This window comes from Triturus cristatus, chromosome 1_2 (assembly GCF_964204655.1).
Source record: "Triturus cristatus chromosome 1_2, aTriCri1.1, whole genome shotgun sequence".
In the NCBI taxonomy this organism is placed as follows: domain Eukaryota; kingdom Metazoa; phylum Chordata; class Amphibia; order Caudata; family Salamandridae; genus Triturus; species Triturus cristatus.
In genome coordinates this window covers 356320913-356342188 of record NC_140580.1, presented here as the reverse complement: position 1 = coordinate 356342188, position 21276 = coordinate 356320913, and the positions used below count along the sequence as shown (strand labels likewise).

Here is a 21276-nt window from a genome sequence, read left to right as displayed (position 1 = left end):
AAACCCCGGGCCGAACCCAAACTTCGCCAACGCCGCCCAGATGTATGGCCATTCCAAGGTGTCGAACGCCATGGTAGCGTCCAAGGACGCCAAGATGGCCGGCTCACGAATGAATGGGGCGCGAGCAAGGACGCCATGCAGTCGCCGCAGGTTCAAAGCGGTATTGCGATGGGGTATAAAACCGGATTGATCCTGATGAATCAGGTCGCCCACAATCCGGATCAGACGATTGGCCAGTACCTTGGCGAGGATTTTGGGCTCCGCGTTTAACAAAGAGATAGGCCTGTAAGAAGTACACCGATCCCGCGGCTTCCCTTCCTTGTGGATAACAACAATAGTAGCAAGACGTTGGTCAGAAGGGAGGGAGCCCGCCGCCCGAGCCTCAAGGAACATGTCCCGGAGATACGGGGCAATCGCATCTGGGCGCAGCTTATACAGTTCGATGGGAAGTCCGTTAGGACCCATGGCCTTACCCGAGGCAATGGAACGAATGGCCAAAGCAATCTCATCTGGCGATAGGGCCGCATCCATCAATACTTTATCCTCATCAGATAGGGAAGGCAGAGTAATGTCTCGAAGCAGCAGTCGAGAGTCTTCCTCCGATCGCTCTGAGACCGGAGAGTAGACCCCGTAAAAATACTCCGCAAAGCAATCAACAATGTCACCGGGGTCCGTCACACGCACACCATCCACCCTCTCAATCTCTGGCACCACTCGACTCGCTCTTTCCTTCTTATCCAATCAGGCAATCAACTTCCCGGCCTTATCACCCATATCGTACAATCGCCCCTGTTGCTCCCTGCTCATACTCCTAGCAGATTCAGTAACCAGCGCCTTATAGTCGGCCTGCTTAAGCTCCAGCACATGCAATCTGTCATCCGTAACACCTTGCTCCAGCTCACTCTCCAACTCGGTGATCTCATTTTCTAGCCGAACAACCTCCTGCGCCTCGCATTTTTTGGTATGGGAAATGAGAGATAGGGCCATTCGCTGCCTTCTTAACACCTACTGACACTATTCTCACAGGTAATTGCTCTTACCTTAAAAGTATACAAATAAATTAATCTACTCATTGCGCTGACTATTAACTGTATTTGGGTACTTACACACCCTCACACGTCCCAATTCAGCCATAAGCATATGCTACTTCTTTGTACAATGTGTGTGTTCTAACGCTTAAAGCACATAACCAAATCGCTTAACACGTTGCACATACTACCAACTTTATTCAGGCACCGATAGTTACAAGGATATCAACACGCATGCGCCTCCGCTCTTTTACGTTTTTATATATTAGCGTGAAATTGCAGAATACAGAGCGTCGGCCACTTTCTTGATTTGGGCTCTGATACCTACAAAGACATGCATAAATGCATACTCCGTCTTTCTTAACATTTAACATAAACGTACACATCAACTACTCCCACGCTTTGGGTATACATCTTACTCGTATTAGTTACCCCAATCCCCGCAGACCTGCCGCGCATGCGCCGCACATATTCCCCAATGCTCCACTACGCACTAGCGGTACAGGGGAGGTCCACACGTGACCTTGCGATCATTTCCGCTTCCTACTAAATGTCAGCACAGTTACCTGTACACGGCCAAACAAGCGGACCCGATCGACTGCATAGGTGAACACGACCTTTTTTTCCCCTGCCAAATGTGAGTACTATTTTTGATCAGCTATACCATACTGCACAACGGATCACCCCCACACCCCCCTTTTTTCTATCTAGATATCCTTACGACCTCTTCATTTCGATAGGGTCAGCTTGGGATACTGCAGACCGATCGGATCTCAGAGGCATAACTTACTCAGAGTCAATGTGAGAATGCCATTGTCAGTCATTTTATGTTGTTGGTCTGTTTCTAGTTTTCACTTGATTTTCACAGAATATGAACTACGCGTCACAACTAAATATATGTATGTTGAATGTTGACTTGTTTGTCTGTAGTTAGTCTTAAATGGTTTATGTGATTGCCACCATGTGCCACATACATATGGACCTTATCACATTTAGAAGTTAACAGTCTTAAAAAAACACCTAAGAAAACCCGTAGGCAATAGTGTATATGAGGTCAATGTGCCCAAATTTGTCGCGCCATTATCACCAACCCTTATGCACCTATGGATTCCCCGTTTATCCTTAGCATCACCGGGGCACATTGTAGCCACGCAAGTTTTCTCCAGTAGTTAACCATCATGCATGCCCACCCTGCCACATGCATGAAACCACCAGCTACAATTAATAGGAGCATGCATTAATAATACAAATGCATGAAAGAACAACTCTGTACTTGTACTCACTAATTCTTTTATTTACAGGTACTCCGATCAGAGGTTTTGTGAGTAATTATCACAACCCACTACACTCACAGCACACTTTAGGGTGTGTGCTGATATTTGCACCCCACGTGGCCTCCACCTATTTTTAGGCCACGCACAAATTTTTGGGTCCTGAAGAAAGCCTAAAGGACTATCTAAAAGGCTGAAACTAGTAGACCTATATATCAGGGATACCAGGGTACATATCATACCATTGTAATGATCCCGATCTTGTTTTTACTCATGTCCTAGGACCCTTCTATTAAAAATGTTCAAAAGGGCATTCCTATGAGACATTTTTAACTCATAATCACTTTTCACATAGCACGTCACTTCCCTCTCACCAAACAACCTGCTCCGCTGTAACTCAGGCGTTGTAGCACAGCTGGATTACATTAGGTAATCCAGTTGAGCCCCAATGAGGAAGCATGCCACCTACTAGGTAGGTGGGTGAGGGTTTTTTTACAACAGTTGTTTACTCTCCTTTTCACTTTCGCATAAGGTAATGGCAAAAAACGTATGCCTGAAGATACCTTGTTAAAAGAATTTGTCCATTTTGTTTCTTAAATACTTGCTGGGGAAGAGGACAAGTTACTCTTTTTTCCTCGCTCTCTTCTTGATTACATATGACATACTAATAGACCAAAGCATGAAAAGGGCAGCTGAAAGCCCCATTCCCTCAAAACTAACTATATTTTATAAAATAATCTTTAATAAAACCAAAATTATGCCAGCCAAGTAAGGCCAAGTTCTGAGAAGTATATGAACTTTAAAAGTAACTCTCTGAAGATAATATTTTTCATAGAACCAAACAAGTACCATGTGTTTATCTTTGAAGTAGAGACTTTTCCAAGTAGGGGAGAAGTTTCATATAAAATACCTTTTAGAGTCTAAACATTGGGCGACCTACAGTGCATTTGTTAGAATGTATAATGACATGACTACCTGTTCCGGTCCAGGTTTTTTTTCATTCTGGGACTTGTAGCATATTTTATTCCAATATAAAACCGCGACTAAAAGTCTCAGAATTAGAGGGGAAACACTTGGACTAGAGCAGCTCATGACTGCACGTGAACGTGGGAATCTTGGCAGCTCTCGAGCTGCTTATAATTATGAACCAGGTGTTTAGCGGGAAAGATAATTAAAATATGAGGCTTTTCCTCGTTATGACGCGTGATTACCATTGTAACTTGTATATGCTTAAACAACTGTTTTCTTTTATTCCCTTGTGTTCCAAAGCCGAATACAAAGTGAAGAAGCTCACGTAGACTGTAAAAGTTTATGTCTGCTTTTGAAGCCTATCAACGTCGCTGTGCGGGCGGGTTTTATTTCGGTCCTATTTCGTTGGCTAGTACCGCTTGTTCTTTGGGAGAACCTGTCAGTGTTGCTGGCTGGTAAGGTCAGAGGTTGTGAAGATGGCAGCGGCCTTGGGAGAAGAAGAGTTGGAGAATCAGGACTATTACTCTTTGTTGAACGTACGGCGAGAGGTGAGTGAGAGCTGGAGGGCAAGATGGTGGTGTTAAGCGCGGGAGGGCAGCGAGCGCTCTCTTCCGAGGTGCAACTGTGACTATCGCATTGGAGCTGCCATGACCCCCGGAACTGAGGACGTCTGTTGCCGCATGCAGGCCGCCGGGGTGGGGGGAAGGGGGCGTTGCTGCTGTCAGTGCTGTACTGTAGACATAGGCGATACATAGGACCACTGACCACGCACACCGGTCTCCTTAACTCATGCGAGTCTACTTTTACTTGGAAAATATCGCTGTTGTTGTTGTGGGGACCACGGTGCCCCTGAAAGATGTGAACATAACACCAGTTGCACACCAATTGTTCGTAGAATATAATGGTCTCAGAAAGCCTTAACGTAGATGAACACTTTGACTTTAACGGGTCACTCCGAGATGGTTCGAATTTACCTTACGTACTTTAAACATCCTGTGTTGGTTTTTAAAAATAAACCGTATTGTACTTGACAATTACATCATTTGAACTACATTTTCATGTAGCAGTGATCTCTCGCAGGAGAACGTTGCAGGCATACTATTTTGCAGAGCATTCGTGTGAAGGGGTAGCTAACGTGGGTAGTGGTGGGGTAGGATCGAGGTTGGGTATCCTATTTCATAACATACTTCTAAGGTCAGTTGAGTTTTGTATTTTATTGCAACATTTATACAGCGCTTGCTTACTGTAGTAAGGAACCACACGCTTGAGAGGTATGTAATGTCAGGTCCGCTTTGGTATTTTAGTCCTTTGTAGTCCATGAATGTACAGAACCAACAACCAAGTATGCAATACAAAAATGAACATTAGTAGGAGCAGAGTAATAAATAGTAATGATTTCTGAAAATAGTTACTATTCAAGAAGAGTAAATTCTTCAGCCTTAAGTCTGTGGAATTTTACACCATGTTTTTACAGATTTTGTGGTGCATATATTTAATTGGAATCCCTGAGTGGGAGCAAAAGGATTATCAAATGTTCCGGTAATGCACAATAAAAGCCTTAGTGTACTTCTAGAAACAAGGATAGTCTGACTTCTTTGAGCAGTGATTGGGTTAAATCAGAACATTTATGAACAATGTTTTGGATAAACAGGAGTATTGTTCACAGCCCCTCTTGTGAACCTAACTTGATTCCTCCTACCTCATAAAGAACTATTTATTGACTTAAAATCCCGAAGCTAATGCCTGTTTTCTTCCAGGTCAGATCTTCCCCCAACACTTCTTCAGCAGTGGGCACACAGTAAAATGTAACTAATATTAGGAGCGTCCTGAGAGGTCGGACTTTAGATATTATAGAGCAGCTGGATAATTTCCTTACTCAGTTTAACTCTATCTGAACTACCTTTGTATCTCTTTTAGATTTACAAAGCTCTTTCAGCATCTGATTCGTCTCACCATCACCCCAACAATGTCCTTCACTGTGTTCATGCGTCCGCCACTCATTCTTTCTAATTTTCTGTACTTCATAGCTGTTGGCCAGATGCCTAAGGCTGGTCATTCAAAAAGCACCGCTGCCTGTGTGAGAGAGACCAATGTCTTAGAGAACACCTCTCTCTCTGCCTTGTGTTATTTCTTTCTCTCTTCTTGCCCATATTTTCTCCCTCTCACTCTTTGTACTTCAAGACAAATGTATGATGGCATAAAAAGCTATACAGAAAAGCAAAATATCATGTTAAGACAATCAGAGACACATAAGTAAAATAACATCATAAGTCAACCAGAAATTAACTAAATTCCATTTGCACTAACATTCCAAGTTGCCATTTAAAAAACAACAACTTTTGAAGCCCCTTTTCTCTCTCTTTCTCACTCTCTATCTCTCTCTGGGTATCTTTCTTGTGGTCTCACACTTTCTCTTGGTGTTTGCTGCTCTCTCTAGATCTCTCTTTCTAGGAACATTTTCAATTTCTCTCTTTCTCACTCCTCTCGTTCACTCTCTCACTCCCTCGTCCTTCTCTGAGTTCCTCCGCTGCTCGTCACCCTGCAGCCCCTTAGCACTTCCTCTCTCTCTATTTCAGTCTCCACTTATCCATGTCATACTCAGTTTTTTAGCTCTCTCCTGAGCCAGCGCATGCGCTGCTCTGGCGAGACTTTTAGTAAGGGCTTCAGAAAATGCTACCACTGTGGCCTAGAGCTTGCGGTTACGTGCGCGGGCGCTTTCGTCAATGCTCATTAAGTGCATCGCTCGCGGGCACCCTTCCAGCCCGCGATCGCGATCACTTTCACTTTGACGGCCGCGTCGTGCGCGGGAACACACAACTCCCGTCTTCCATGCCATCACTTGTTTATTTTCCCTTTCACTCTGTTTTTCTTTACCTTTCTGTAAGAATGAAACTGAATTTGCAGTAGAGGATGCATGTGTCTTTGTGCATCCTTTACTGGACACCTTAGAGTATTATCTGTGCTATCTAACTAAACTACAACGCACAACATGGGGACTCAGCATCATAAGGCATTAGATGTTGAGCTGCTAGAACAAAGGAGACACTAATGATTTAATCAAAGCTACCAGAAATGGAGTAAGAGCTCATTTTCCGAGATGAAATTCTCACCGAGCGAGTCGCTCTGTCTTAGTTTATTTTATTTAACTTGTATAAAGGTTTTCTTTATTAGCATTTGGTGCGTGGCTCTGCCAAGGGACTCTGCTGTGTCTGTGCTTAGAAACACCACAACAGAGCAGGGAGGAGCGAGGCTCGGCACAGAAGATTGCACGTCTCGCGCTGCCAAATATTTGCGGTTCAAACCAGCGTCACTTTAATGCTGTGTAACCAATTAAAACCCAGTGCTGCTCTGAATACAAGCAAGATTGCTCTTTGCCGTGTTTAGAAAACGCTCTACAGAGTAAACAAAACAGAGAAACGAATTATATTTAAGTCCGAAAGGCTGGCACTGCAGGTGCTTTATGGTCAGAAATGCAGCACAGATTTCTAGTGCCTCTTAGCCGTGCCAACAGGAAGGCGCTGTCAAGACCTTGAACCTTCTTGCCAGACTGTGTCTTTGACAGGACCGGAAGGGGGCGGGACAAATAAAAGCATAACAATGCTGTTTATTTGGACGGATTTTCTGAAATAAAAAGATGTTAACTGTATTCATCAGTAAAAGAGCAGAAATGTAAGGGTTCTGCCGACCCAAACTGCGACCTCCATTTTGTATCACAGCAACAGGATGCTAGGGGAAACGTAAAAACAAAAGGTTCTGGGAATGTTACTTTATTGATGTGCAGGGTGCTGAGAAAAGATCCAGGGTGAGGCTTCTGGAAAGTTCACATACACTTGCATTGTGGCCGCATGGTGCCAGGCCGCCTCAGCAGCAGCCTGCACGATGGGGAACCAGACAGGCACGAGATAAAACGAGCCAGCAACACTGCAGTGCTTAGCACCTTTAGATATACGGGGAAATCTGGCATCAATGATGCAACCCTTAATAGAAACTAGGATTGTGAGCGTTCCTAGCCGCACCTTTTCTCTGAAGCACTAGTGTCCTTTGTGTTTTCTGTTACACAAAAACAATAACATTATGTTTACATTTTTTTAAAAGGTGTTCCGGCCTATAAACAGGATGACAGTTATTTTAAAGGGTTTGGGGTTGCATAAATAACACAAAAAGTAAATATTTTTTTACATCTTTTAGGAATCTTCTTCCATGCATTTCAGAAGGAAATGGCCTGTTAAGTGCTGATCCAATCATAACATTGACATGCTTAACATCACAATGTGTGGCCACAAGCCTTTCGCATTTTCCGTCAGTTAATCAGAAAACGATGCTGTCCACGGGGGGGGGGGGGGGCGCGCAAGTGTTCCCTTAGAGATGGATAGGTTCACTGTCACTGGGGGAACTACACGCCACTTTCCAGTATATGCACCAATATCGGAAGCTAGAAGGCAGCTGGCTTAAATGGCAGTTGCCATATAGATTAACCTGCAATACGCGCAAATTCTCACTTGGCAGCCCACGCTCCCTGGTCCTTCTGTAAGATGCTTTGTTCAAGTGCCAGATCTGCAAGAGGTTTAGGTACTGTACATACCAATGCAATACCAGAAACACAATGCTAATTGCCTGCATGTAAATGGATACATGCAACAAAATTCCCCCTCCCGCCCCCCTAAAAAGATTTGTGACAACGATATGATTTGGAATACAAGTCAGTTTCGGGCTCATGTTTGTGCTCCTCCTGTTGGGGAATCTGGATTTAGCATTTTAAATAACGTACAGAAGAAGGTGACGACCAGGGCTCGAGTCGGGGTACCACGCGGGTGGACGGCGTCCCCCCACTTATTTTACCAGGTTTTTCCGGGTGGACGCCGTCCCCCCCTGCCCAAAAGCTGGACAGCATTGTGTGAGCAGAGAGCCCGGGTGGGATGGAAGTTTCCCGTAAATTACCAAAGATATGCTAATATTTGTAATTGGAGACTTTAAGAGGCACCGGTGGTGTGTGCAGGCTGGAGTGATTGGGAGGCGGAGCGAGCAGGCGTTGGCGGTTAACGCTTGGAATGTGTGTCCTTCTGTATCTTGTGCGCTTTTGAGCACTTCGTTGTGCAACTGGGGCACCCCCTCGGGGGAGTGGGGGGGGAGGGGGGGTTGCAAAGGACATCGAGGAACAGACCAGGGGTAGCAGTGCTGTGAAATGCCCCGTCATCTAAAGGCATATGAATACTCATGAGATTCCTGTTGTGACGTCACTTCCGGTGACAGCGTCCCCCCACTTCTTTTCATGAGATTCCTGTTGTGACGTCACTTCCGGTGACAGCGTCCCCCCACTTCTTTTTTTAGGACTTGTGCCCTGGTGACGACACTAAACTAACACGTAGGCTTATGGGTTCCTTAATTAAAATGGAGTACTGCTTTTTAGGAAGTGGTGAGAGGAGATGCGATGCTACAAGTGGATAGAGTCACTGTTTGGTTAAGCCACCAGTTGTAAAGCAAGGACGCACAGGACATGAAATAGAAGTATAAAATGAGTCATGCAAGTGCACAAGAAGGTAACTCGCAAGCAAAGGGCAGTGTGGCTCGCGATTCTTAATTTTTCCCATTGTGCATTTGAATCTGTTAGCCTAGTGTAGACTGATCTGCCGACCTTAGAGCAGGGGAACCAGGTTCGAGCTTCTGCGTCGGCTCAGCATCCTGTGATTTGGGGCAAATCACTTAATCTCTCTATGCCTAACAAAAATGAATGTATCCTTGTGTAACGTAACTGGTGGTCATGTAAAGGGCTCCAATACCTTGGGGTCGAGTTCGCGCTATATAAAACTGTAAACAAAAACTTGCTCAGCTGTGAGGTATCCGCCATTGAGATGCGCTGCTCCTGAAAGTCCCCTCTGCACTGGGGGAACTTCCATCCTCCCCCCCCCCCCCCCCGACAGAGAGAGCGCGGGTGTATAATAACTACTCTTCCCAGATTGGCTGCTCTTACAACCAATGACAGAGCGGATTAACCCAGCAACGAGCAGTGTTCGCCCCCTACTTGAGAGCCACACCTCCCCGCTGACGTAAACTGTCAATCAGACGCATTGCACGAAATGGCCAGGCTTTGGAGATTCCCAAAGCTCATATTTCTTTATTGCCATCATTGTTCTTTGTTTTGATAGCCACAACCCTTTAGCCAAAGGAGAGTCACCTGGCAGGACTCAACCAAGCCTTTTGGCAGGTGCAGCGCTCGTTGCTTTTGGGAAGGCGTGGAGTTGTGTGTCCATATTAAGCTGTATGCTATTTTAGGCGAGGGAGTGCTGCATTTGGATATTTGTAGTTTCCTCAAATAGAATCTGGAATTTGTGCACTCCAATTGGGACAGTTCTGACCTGACGGCTTTCTATTAAAACACCCTGAGCTACACAGAATATAAGACGCCAAAGCTGCAGAAAGAAGCCTGCCAAAACGTTCATGTTTACTTTGCCGACAAAATGTTTTGCGGTCCTAGCTTTTGATGGTAATTTGCATTATGAACCTATTCGAACCTTTTTGTTAATTGTGCCTATGTCAGTTTTGTCTTGAGGGAGTAATACGAAGCATTAGCATAGCCAATAGGTCTCGCCTTTGGGACCTTATAAGTGTTGAGCCATGCAACAGTCGATGTTGTTGCACCAAGGATATTGTGCTTCATAACTAAATACTTATAAGGTCCCAAAAGCGAGACCTATTGGCTATGCCAATGCTTGTCTTCTTTAGATCCACTGAAGAGTCCTTCCTCTTCCGCCCTCTTCTTAGTGATTATCACCCAATCCGTATCTACTTCTTTACCAACTTCATCACTTTTCTTCATCTACCACGGTCCCCTGACCTCATCTCTTACTTTTCTCCACCGATCCTATACACTACAAAATAATTTGGCCCTCTTCATCAATTTCTCCCGCAGACCTTCACCACATTGGGCTAGTTGGCCTGATACAAAACATCCTGGAAGAATGTTTCTCTCCGGTGAGCTGCAAGTGCTATTTGCATCGAAAGCAAATCCCACAAAGACACAATTTTGACAACCCAGTTGGAGGGGATGCATGTTGCCAGATGGTCACCATGCCCCTGTCAGCAGTTGGGTCTAAAATCAAAGGTAGCAGTGTAACCACAATATTATGTGGTACATTACCCCACTCCATCCTCCAAATATGGAATGTTACTTCAAAGGCAGTAACAGCATTGCACCATAAAAAAAGCCCACTAAACCGGCCAGTATAAGTACACTTTATGTATGCTTTTCTGTCACACAAAAAATGTACCTCATTGGCAACAGCAATACACACTTACCTCACAGACAGAACAGGTACAGCATATGCAGCAGAAAGAGGAACCTAGGGCCCACGCTGACACCAAAAGTGTAGGAAGGCTGTTGTGAGGCGCAGGGTTAAGCTATGGGGATCATCCCTGCATTAAAGTCTGTGTTTGAAGATAAGATTTAGTGCAGAAGTCTGCTTTGAGGTACCCAGCAATATATGCCGAAGGGGAGAGGAGGGGTGGATGCCAGCTCAGAGTGTTGGGTCAGTGGACTCCTGCTTACACCTCTGCCATCTCCTAGAACTCCTCTGTCTTCTTTCAGCGCTGATCTGCAAGCCACCTAGCCAGTTATGTCTTTTTACACTGCCCCTTGGAGACCATCAGCTAACTGGGAGGTGTGGTCGCAAATCCCATCACATGAAAACAAAGGTGGGAGATAGTCATGGTGGTAAAGACAGTCCGGTTATGAAGGTTAAAAGTTTCAGACAAAGCAACATGGCAGGATATAAAATACCCTCTCAGCCCAATGGTCGTTGCATGCCTTACCTGTATTATTAATGAACTTGTGAGCTAGTTTCAACTCATCACAAAATCATTGAATTTAGTGAGTAACACCACAGATCTACCAATGTGGGTAGACTTACCACCACAACTAGGTCCAGAAATAATCACATCAGAAACCTGAACATATTCATTCTTTCTCGCAAGTGCACCATTGAGGTTGGAGGGACTCATTATGGTAACACACTCATTCAACATCCACTCATAGGACTGGGGAAGGTTCACATCACACTTGTCATGCCATTTCAGGACTTTTTTGCACCTTGTTGTCCTGCAGAAATGCCATACCCTTCCGTCAATCAACAGTGCTGATCTTGCATAAACTTCCTTTACTTGCAAGGGTTGAGAGAATTTGCTCTTGCCCTTCCCAACCTCTCAGCCTAATTTTATCCTATTCCAATCGCCCCGTTCCAGGTACCCCTCCTTCACCCAATGTTTCTTTTTATAATACTCCTTTAACAATTCCTACATTTTTAATAAATTCCTTTTCACAACCGAAGGGGACCACTTACTGCACAACTTCAAACGCATCCAGGCTCTGTATCCTGAAGGGGCTATATCCAGTCACAGTGGGTGTTATTCTATAAGCCCAAGTTGTCTTGCCCAACTCTTTCTCACAGTCATTGCCACTATTAATAGTTGCTTTCACACTCCCCATTAAGACTCTGTTGAAGCGCTCCACTACTCCGTTGCCAGCAGGATGGTAATTTGGCAGGTGCTTTTCAATAATGCCATTACTCGCTAAGAACTTTCCAAACTTCTCAGCTGTAAATTGTGGTCCATTATCGCTCAAAATGGACTTTGGTATACCATTAAGCAAAAATACTTTCTCTAAGAAGGAGATTATAGTTCCAGCATCAATGGTCTCCGATATCGCACATCCCGACCATTTGGAATAGTGGTCGATGATAGCAATCACATACTTAAGTACTCCCCATACTTTTAGAACGGGTCCTGGTATATCTGTGCTGAGATTCTCCCAAGGATTTTCTGTTTTTTTCCTATCCCCTAGTGGAGGACGAAACCTAGATTGTGCCTTGCCCGAATTAGTGCAAATTTGACAGTTCCTTACAAACGTCTCTGCATCCATATCAGCATCTGGCTACCAGTAAGATGATTTCGGGCCTGATGTATGCCATGTCATTTTTATAGTCGCAAATTGCACTCCTTTGCGAGTCACAGCAAATTGGCTCTACAGTGTTACATTCCAAAGTCCTCCTGTGGGAGCTTCCTGAAAATCAAGGCTAAAGAACAGGGTCAGGGGGTAACCGTCTTCTTTTCAGTTCCCTTTTATGCTTGAGGTGTCTTTTGCCACGTAACTCATTCTATCATGTTCTCTATGGTCTTTGTACAGTAATTCAATCCATGAAACTGGTATAAGCCTAGGTTTAGCATTTTCTATACGGCAAGCATGAACCCACTTACATTGGAATCCAAGGTTTTTTTTGGTAGTGAAGTCACCCCATCACTTCCTTAAGATGTCCACTCAATTAAGAAGATCATTGTATCCCTATTGGGGCATAACCCTAACTTATGTGCGCACCAGTTTGGTGACCTTGCGCTATAGTCGGAACAATCTTTACATCTTAGTTTACTATTAACAGTTGTATATTAGAATATGATTTTCAAAAATATTGTCTGACAAATATAGTGTGCTAAATATCAGTTAAGAAAATGTCCCATTGTGTGTTTAAATGTTCTATTATGTTCTCCAATGGGGTGATATGGTTGTTCGGGTTGTCTAGCAAGTGTAGCGTGCGAGCTCATTTACGCTCCTTACACTGGCTTCCAGTGGAATCATGAATAAAATGTAAAATTCTGGCTATTGCCCATAGGGCACTCTATGGTTCGGGTCCGGCTCCGGCCTATCTGCAGAAGAGGTTTGTTTTTTATAACCCAATGAGACAGTTGCGGTCCTCTTCTCAACTTCTGATACAGACCCCTTGGTTTAACCGTCAAAGGCTCGGTGGGAGCTCCTTTGTGCGGAAAGCCACTCTGGCTTGGAATGCTTTGCCTTTAGCGCTGCGCAGCATCCAAGATCCTGTAACTTTAAAAAAAAAAAAGCTAAAGACCTTCCTCTTTTAGCACTTCCGGTTTCTGTCTTCTTCCTCCGAGCACGCGCTGGGACACTCTTGAGTATCCGCGCGCGGTATAAATTTATTTAACATAACATAAACAACACTTGAGACATGATATTTCTGTCAGGTGATATTTTAGCTAAACTGTACTGGTACCACACGAGTATTGGCTTAACTCTGTGTTTTACTCATCACTTAGCTGTTAGTTCAGATTTAGGAACAACAAAACAATTCATGATAAACTTCCTGGTCTGTGCATATTTTTACATTTTACTACAAACATAAATGGAAACTGTTGCAGGTTGGGCCCTTCAAATACATGTTGAAGAAATGTTAATGAACATGTCACTTACTGTATGGGGTCTTTTACTTTTCACAGACCCAGTGGTTTCCACGAGTTCCATTTTCATTAATGGTGCATGTAGGTGCTACGCATCTTCTAGCATTGGTTGGAGCAGATATTCCGCTTCTTACATACACATTTGTGATAGGTCTTTATTGTAAGAAATTGAATTGTTGATTTACTGTAGTGTGAACCCTGGTCAAGCAGCAACCACAATCCTGGTCAGGGTGAAGCACAAGCCAACCCTAAATTAACCTGTGCTCAGCCCTCTGGTAGCTTGGCATACAGCAGTCAGGCATAACTTAAAGGCAGTGTGTAAAGTATTTCTGCAACACTTCAAACAGTATTTATGTGAAGAACATCGCACAAAAAAAATCCTACACCAAGTTAGGAAAATACAACTTTCTTTAATAAATAAAGCAAGACCAAAACTACAAAAATCCAATCAGTAGAATTGGAGATGTGCAGTTTTAAAGGTCTTAGTAAAAATTGCTCCAAAAAGCATCCCGTCAACTGTGGATAACTGGTTGCACTGGACTGGTACAAAGGCACATGTTCAGGCTGATCGCAGTGGAGCGCGGGCTGTCGACAGGAACCCACTTAGGCCTGCTGAATAAAGTACCTTCAATTCTGGTTTGCTATATGTTGCGAGGATTTGTGTTGAAGGTGCATTGCGCAGCTGAAGTCCCCCGTTGGTTCCCTAGGTGCGCTGAGGGTGCGATGCGATGATCTGTGCCATCATCGAGGATCCCGTTGACCAGGGCTTGCAATGCAAAGTCCGGTGTGGAGGATGCGTCGCACAGTTGGGCAATGCAATGGTTCAGAGGGCCTGCAATGCGGACTCCATTGGTTGTCGAGGCTGCCTTAGAAGAGGGGGGCGAGGACCTATGTCAAGGATGCATCGCTCAGCAGCAGTTCCGAAGAGGCCTCGGAGGCGATGTGACTCTTTGTGACGGGTCCAATCCATGCAGCAGCGGTGATCAGTCAGTTGTGCTCAGGGTTGCACCATGCAGCAGAGGAGATGCGTCTGTTCCACTGGATCCACAGAGGCTGGCAGAGCACTTTAAGCTTTATTCCAAAGGTCCAGTACTGGGTTAGCACCACTTAACAGGGTAGACTCACAGATGGCAGAGTCCATGTGCAGGTGCAAGGTGTTGGAGGCTTCAAGTCAGGAGGCCAGCCAACTATCCCTTGGAGTCACTCTGGGATGGTGGGTTCAAGAAATGCAAGTCCAGTCCTTCTCACCCAGACAAGAGAGCAGAAGCACAGCAGCAGTCCTTCAGAGTAGCCGTCCAGTATTTTCAGCAGCACAGCAGTCTTTCTTCCAAACAGTGTAACCAAAGGTCCAGAAGTGTACTGAAGAGTGGGTGCCTGAGGTCCAGTATTTATACTTAGTTGTACCTTTTGAAGTGGGGAGAAGCTTCTAAAGGCAGGCATTTGAAGTGCACAGGTGCCCTGCTTTCCTGGCCCTGGCTCCAGACTAACTACAGAGTGTATGCAGTCCTTTGTGTGGAGGCTGGACACACCCTATTCAAGTGTAAGTGAGGGTGGGTCCATCTCCTCCCTCCCTTCTTGCCAGTGATGGCCCATCCAGAAACGCATGCATTTGCTATTGTGTGTGGCTGGCTTGGAGGAATGCACGAAGTACAACTGTCAACTATTCCCAGACGTTTTAACCCGAAACAGGCTGCAGCCACCAGATGCCTATGGTAGGAAAATTACACATTTCTAAAAGTGAAGGGGGTGGCCTAGTAAAGAATTAACTAGGACTGCAATGTGCACTGCTGTGAAGTAATTTCAAGCATTTAATTCATTTCACATCAAATTTACAGTGATCATATTCAATTTTTTCATATGAGTTGCCACAGTATACATTGTCATTCAATATGTATACAGTTGTACAATGTTAAACACAAATAGCAAATTAAATAACGTTCCAAAAACCCAATGCATTTCGGGACATTTGTGGTCCCTTCGTCAGGGGTAAACTGTTGAAAAAGAAAGGAGAGGATATCAAAATCTGCGCGTTGCATGATCATAAAATAGTACTTTAAACTTAAAGTGAGGTATACGATACCTTTTGGAATTTGATTCAAAATTCGCAAGTGTTACGTGTTCACTCTCTAAGAAAAAAGTTAAAAATGAGAGTTTGAGGAGAACTGATCTCTCTTAAGGTTTGTGGAATCAAAATGCAAAGAAACCCAACTTCGTACCTGGTCATTGTATAGTTCTACGTGTTTTCATGTTGCAGCGAAATTAGAAAGTCTGCGGAAATAAGAACTGGGTTTTAACTGTGCTGTGTAAAACATAACACGGTGAACGCTGTTGTTTAAAACGAAGCTCACCTTGATTAAAGGGGTTCAGATGGCGGTGAAGCCGTTTGACGTGAGGAGAACCAAGACCGGAGTAGAATGTGAACAGTGAATCTGAAAATAGAAGGGAAGGATAAGACCTTGTATTTCAGTAAAGTGTGAAAGTAGAAGCCCATAATGAAATGTAGCCAAGTGGAGAGGTTTGCTTACCGGTTCGAGAAAGATTAGTAGCGAAGTGTGCTTCCACGGGCGCTCTCGGCCGCGGTTTGCTGCTCGTCAATTTCAAAAAGGTTTTGACGTCACACCGTAGGCGTAAACACTAAAAAAAGACTGGAGGAAACGTTGTTGTGAAGAAAGACTAGATTACTGCCGGCAGTGGGGCGGAACTACGAAATCCTAATTGGTGTTATGTAAAATATGCGCCATAGATAGTATCCGATCGTGAAACTAAGTGAAATAATTTGAAACATATAAATGTTCCAGATGATTCCCGAACTGAATGTAAGACGCAGCGAACTGATTTGATGTGAGGAGGACCTTCTCAATAAAGTTGTGGGAAACACGAAAACAAAAAAACACGAGGAGTAAGGATAAAGCGAAGTGATGTTAGTGGAAGTTATTCTTGACAATTATATCTAATAAGTAAGTTTAGACATGTTGTCAGGTAGTTCGACCGCCTAAGTGTGGAATACATGATAAATTGCGACATCAACATGTAAACACTAAACATCATCAAATAATACAGGTCATGTTCTGTAGTATCCAATCGCCAGAGGGCGAAGTTACATGGTAAATTTCGACATCAACATGTAAATACAAAGCATCATCAAGTAATAGAGGTCATGTTCTGTAATATCATAACTGTGGGGGTTCAAACTGGGGGTACATGTGTATGTGAGAGTACATGTGTGTGTAATGTCAGGTAAGAAGTGAGTATGGGTTAAATGCGTTTTGAATAGAGATACTTTCAAATTGAGTTGGGATCCCGAGGTGGAGTACGAGTATCAAATCTGGGTATTAGTTTAGAGAAAGCAAGCCATCTCAAATTTATCATTGAGTCCATGCGGAGTAAGGGTTTTAAGCTTCTTAATCCAAAATGCTTCTCTTTGTAGTAAGTACTTCGAATTATCACGATCTGTGTGTTTTGGTACTTCTTCGATGATTTGGAATTTCAGTTGGGCGATTTGGTGTCGTGATTCCTCCCAATGTGTCGCTATACTAGACGTCGTACTTTTGGGGCGTATTTTGCTTTTATGTTCTGTCAATCGAGTTTTCATTTTTCTCTCGGTTTTGCCGACATATAGCAGTCCACAGGGACATTTGATGGTGTAAATTACATTTTCAGAGTTGCATGTTGTGCTGCTGTGAATTTTAATTTTTTGACCCGTAGATGGATGCAATAAGATATCACCTGTGATTACGTTATTACAATGAGTACAGTTCCAGCATTTTTGTGTGCCTTTACTTGGTTCAAGAGTCCGTGTCGGTTTTTGTTTTTTAGATAGCATTTCTTTTAGATTTTGAGCTCTTGTGTAGGCGAATAGTGGTTTGTCTTTGAACAGGTTTTTGAAATCGGTTTCCAGTTGAAGTAGATTCCAGTGTTTATGTATGATTTGTTTGATCTTCCTGGATGCTGTAGAGTATTTAGAAACGAAGACTGTACGTGTGCTAATCTCTTTTGGAGCTTTCTTTAATAACTCATCACGTGGTCGGGTTTTGACTTTGTTTAGTTGTTCTGTAAGTAAGTTCTCAGGGTACCCTCTGTCTGTGTAGTTCTTTATCTGTTGTTGCCATGTGGATTCACATGCCGTATCTGTGGAAGAAATTCTTTTAGTTCGCAGGAATTGAGAAACTGATAAATTCCGAATCAGCGAAGGAGGATGGAAGCTGCTGAACAGCAGAGCATTATTTCTGTCTGTTGGTTTTTTATACACACTCGTTTGTATTTCACCTTGTCCAATGTCTATCCAGACATCTAGGAATGAGATTGATTTGCGGCTTATAGTGTGGGTGAATTGTATTCGAGGGTCTATCAAGTTGAGTGTCCGTATGTTGTTGATGAGTGCTGGTTCTGACTGATTCCAAATGAGGAAGATGTCGTCGATAAAGCGTTTAAAGAATATGAGACCTTCTTTCCATGTGAGGTCCTTGAGGATGTAGTCATGTTCAAATTTTGCCATATACGTGTTAGCGTATACGGGTGCTCCCGGAAAACCCATGGATGTACCATTTAGTTGTATGTAAAACTGTTCATCCCAACAAAAGTAGCTGTTTTGCAGGCAAAACTCTAATAATTGTAAGATGAAATATTTGGGTGTTTGTATGTTTTCTTGTTGCAGTAGGGCCCATTCGACTGCTTCAATGCCGTTGGCGTGTGGTATCGAGGTATATAATGCTACTACATCTATAGTGCATAAAATCCAATTTTCTGTGTTTAGGTGTTTAATCATTTGTATGTTTCTCAGAAAGTCCGTAGTGTCTTCAATGTAAGTTTCCCAATTTTGAACAAACGACTGCAGAAAAGTGTCAATATACCGGCCTGGTTTTTCAAATATTGAGTCGCATCCAGAGACGATGGGTCTGAAAGGAGGATCCATCAAGTTTTTGTGAATCTTTGGTAATAAGTAGATTTTTGGTCTCCGTGGGAAGTCAGTCTTAAGATATTTTTTGGTGGATGAATCAATCCAATTGAGCTCTTCCGCTTTCTCCAACATGACGTTGAGATTATTGGAAATTTCCTTTGTGGGATCTTTGTCAAGTTTTCCATAAGTCGCTTTGTTCATGATGTGTTCAAGAACTTTCCTTTGGTAGTGTTCGGAGTTCATGATTACTAATCCTCCCCCTTTATCTGCTTTCGATATCATGATTGTTGGGTTTCTGGCTAATCTGGTTAAAGCGCTTTTTTCAGCCCTGCTCAAATTTTTTGTTTTGTTGGAATATTGAATCTTTTTTAGGTCTTGTTGTACCAATAATTCAAATGTGTCCAGAGTTTTGTGAGACACTGGGGCAACAAAAGTGCTCTTGGGTTTGAAAGTTGGAAGTGTTAAGTCTGTGGTAGAGTCGTCCGTTGAATCTTGGGGGCAAATGTTGGTGAAAAAATTGCGAAGTCTCAAAATTCTCATAAATTTATAAAGAGCTACTTCTGTCTCCAGTTCTGTGCTGTTGTAAGTACACACAAAGGACATTCCTTTGTTCAGTACGTTTTCTTGAACTGACACCATTTGAAGAAAACGTACTGAACAAAGGAACAATCATGATATCGAAAGCAGATAAAGGGGGAGGATTAGTAATCATGAACTCCGAACACTACCAAAGGAAAGTTCTTGAACACATCATGAACGAAGCGACTTATGGAAAACTTGACAAAGATCCCACAAAGGAAATTTCCAATAATCTCAACGTCATGTTGGAGAAAGCTGAAGAGCTCAATTGGATTGATTCATCCACCAAAAAATATCTTAAGACTGACTTCCCACGGAGACCAAAAATCTACTTATTACCAAAGATTCACAAAAACTTGATGGATCCTCCTTTCAGACCCATCGTCTCTGGATGCGACTCAATATTTGAAAAACCAGGCCGGTATATTGACACTTTTCTGCAGCCGTTTGTTCAAAATTGGGAAACTTACATTGAAGACACTACGGACTTTCTGAGAAACATACAAATGATTAAACACCTAAACACAGAAAATTGGATTTTATGCACTATAGATGTAGTAGCATTATATACCTCGATACCACACGCCAACGGCATTGAAGCAGTCGAATGGGCCCTACTGCAACAAGAAAACATACAAACACCCAAATATTTCATCTTACAATTATTAGAGTTTTGCCTGCAAAACAGCTACTTTTGTTGGGATGAACAGTTTTACATACAACTAAATGGTACATCCATGGGTTTTCCGGGAGCACCCGTATACGCTAACACGTATATGGCAAAATTTGAACATGACTACATCCTCAAGGACCTCACATTGAAAGAAGGTCTCATATTCTTTAAACGCTTTATCGACGACATCTTCCTCATTTGGAATCAGTCAGAACCAGCACTCATCAACAACATACGGACACTCAACTTGATAGACCCTCGAATACAATTCACCCACACTATAAGCCGCAAATCAATCTCATTCCTAGATGTCTGGATAGACATTGGACAAGGTGAAATACAAACGAGTGTGTATAAAAAACCAACAGACAGAAATAATGCTCTGCTGTTCAGCAGCTTCCATCCTCCTTCGCTGATTCGGAATTTACCAGTTTCTCAATTCCTGCGAACTAAAAGAATTTCTTCCACAGATACGGCATGTGAATCCACATGGCAACAACAGATCAAGAACTACAAAGACAGAGGGTACCCTGAGAACTTACTTACAGAACAACTAAACAAAGTCAAAACCCGACCACGTGATGAGTTATTAAAGAAAGCTCCAAAAGAGATTAGCACACTTACAGTCTTCGTTTCTAAATACTCTACAGCATCCAGGAAGATCAAACAAATCATACATAAACACTGGAATCTACTTCAACTGGAAACCGATTTCAAAAACCTGTTCAAAGACAAACCACTATTCGCCTACACAAGAGCTCAAAATCTAAAAGAAATGCTATCTAAAAAACAAAAACCGACACGGACTCTTGAACCAAGTAAAGGCACACAAAAATGCTGGAACTGTACTCATTGTAATAACGTAATCACAGGTGATATCTTATTGCATCCATCTACGGGTCAAAAAATTAAAATTCACAGCAGCACAACATGCAACTCTGAAAATGTAATTTACACCATCAAATGTCCCTGTGGACTGCTATATGTCGGCAAAACCGAGAGAAAAATGAAAACTCGATTGACAGAACATAAAAGCAAAATACGCACCAAAAGTACGACGTCTAGTATAGCGACACATTGGGAGGAATCACGACACCAAATCGCCCAACTGAAATTCCAAATCATCGAAGAAGTACCAAAACACACAGATCGTGATAATTCGAAGTACTTACTACAAAGAGAAGCATTTTGGATTAAGAAGCTTAAAACCCTTACTCCGCATGGACTCAATGATAAATTTGAGATGGCTTGCTTTCTCTAAACTAATACCCAGATTTGATACTCGTACTCCACCTCGGGATCCCAACTCAATTTGAAAGTATCTCTATTCAAAACGCATTTAACCCATACTCACTTCTTACCTGACATTACACACACATGTACTCACATACACATGTACCCCCAGTTTGAACCCCCACAGTTATGATATTACAGAACATGACCTCTATTACTTGATGATGCTTTGTATTTACATGTTGATGTCGAAATTTACCATGTAACTTCGCCCTCTGGCGATTGGATACTACAGAACATGACCTGTATTATTTGATGATGTTTAGTGTTTACATGTTGATGTCGCAATTTATCATGTATTCCACACTTAGGCGGTCGAACTACCTG

The 21276-nt window shown here is 43.1% G+C and overlaps 1 protein-coding gene across 1 annotated transcript in view; it reads left to right on the top strand.

Annotated features, from left to right (window-relative positions):
* Positions 1–3656: 3656 nt before the first annotated feature.
* DNAJC11 (DnaJ heat shock protein family (Hsp40) member C11) overlaps positions 3657–21276 on the top strand; it is a 595493-nt gene continuing 577873 nt past the window's right edge. Inside the window, exon 1 of the mRNA XM_085604469.1 lies at positions 3657–3816. Within this exon, the coding sequence (XP_085460595.1) occupies positions 3745–3816 (72 nt within the window). The 5' untranslated portion in view covers positions 3657–3744. The remainder of the gene's footprint in view (positions 3817–21276) is intronic.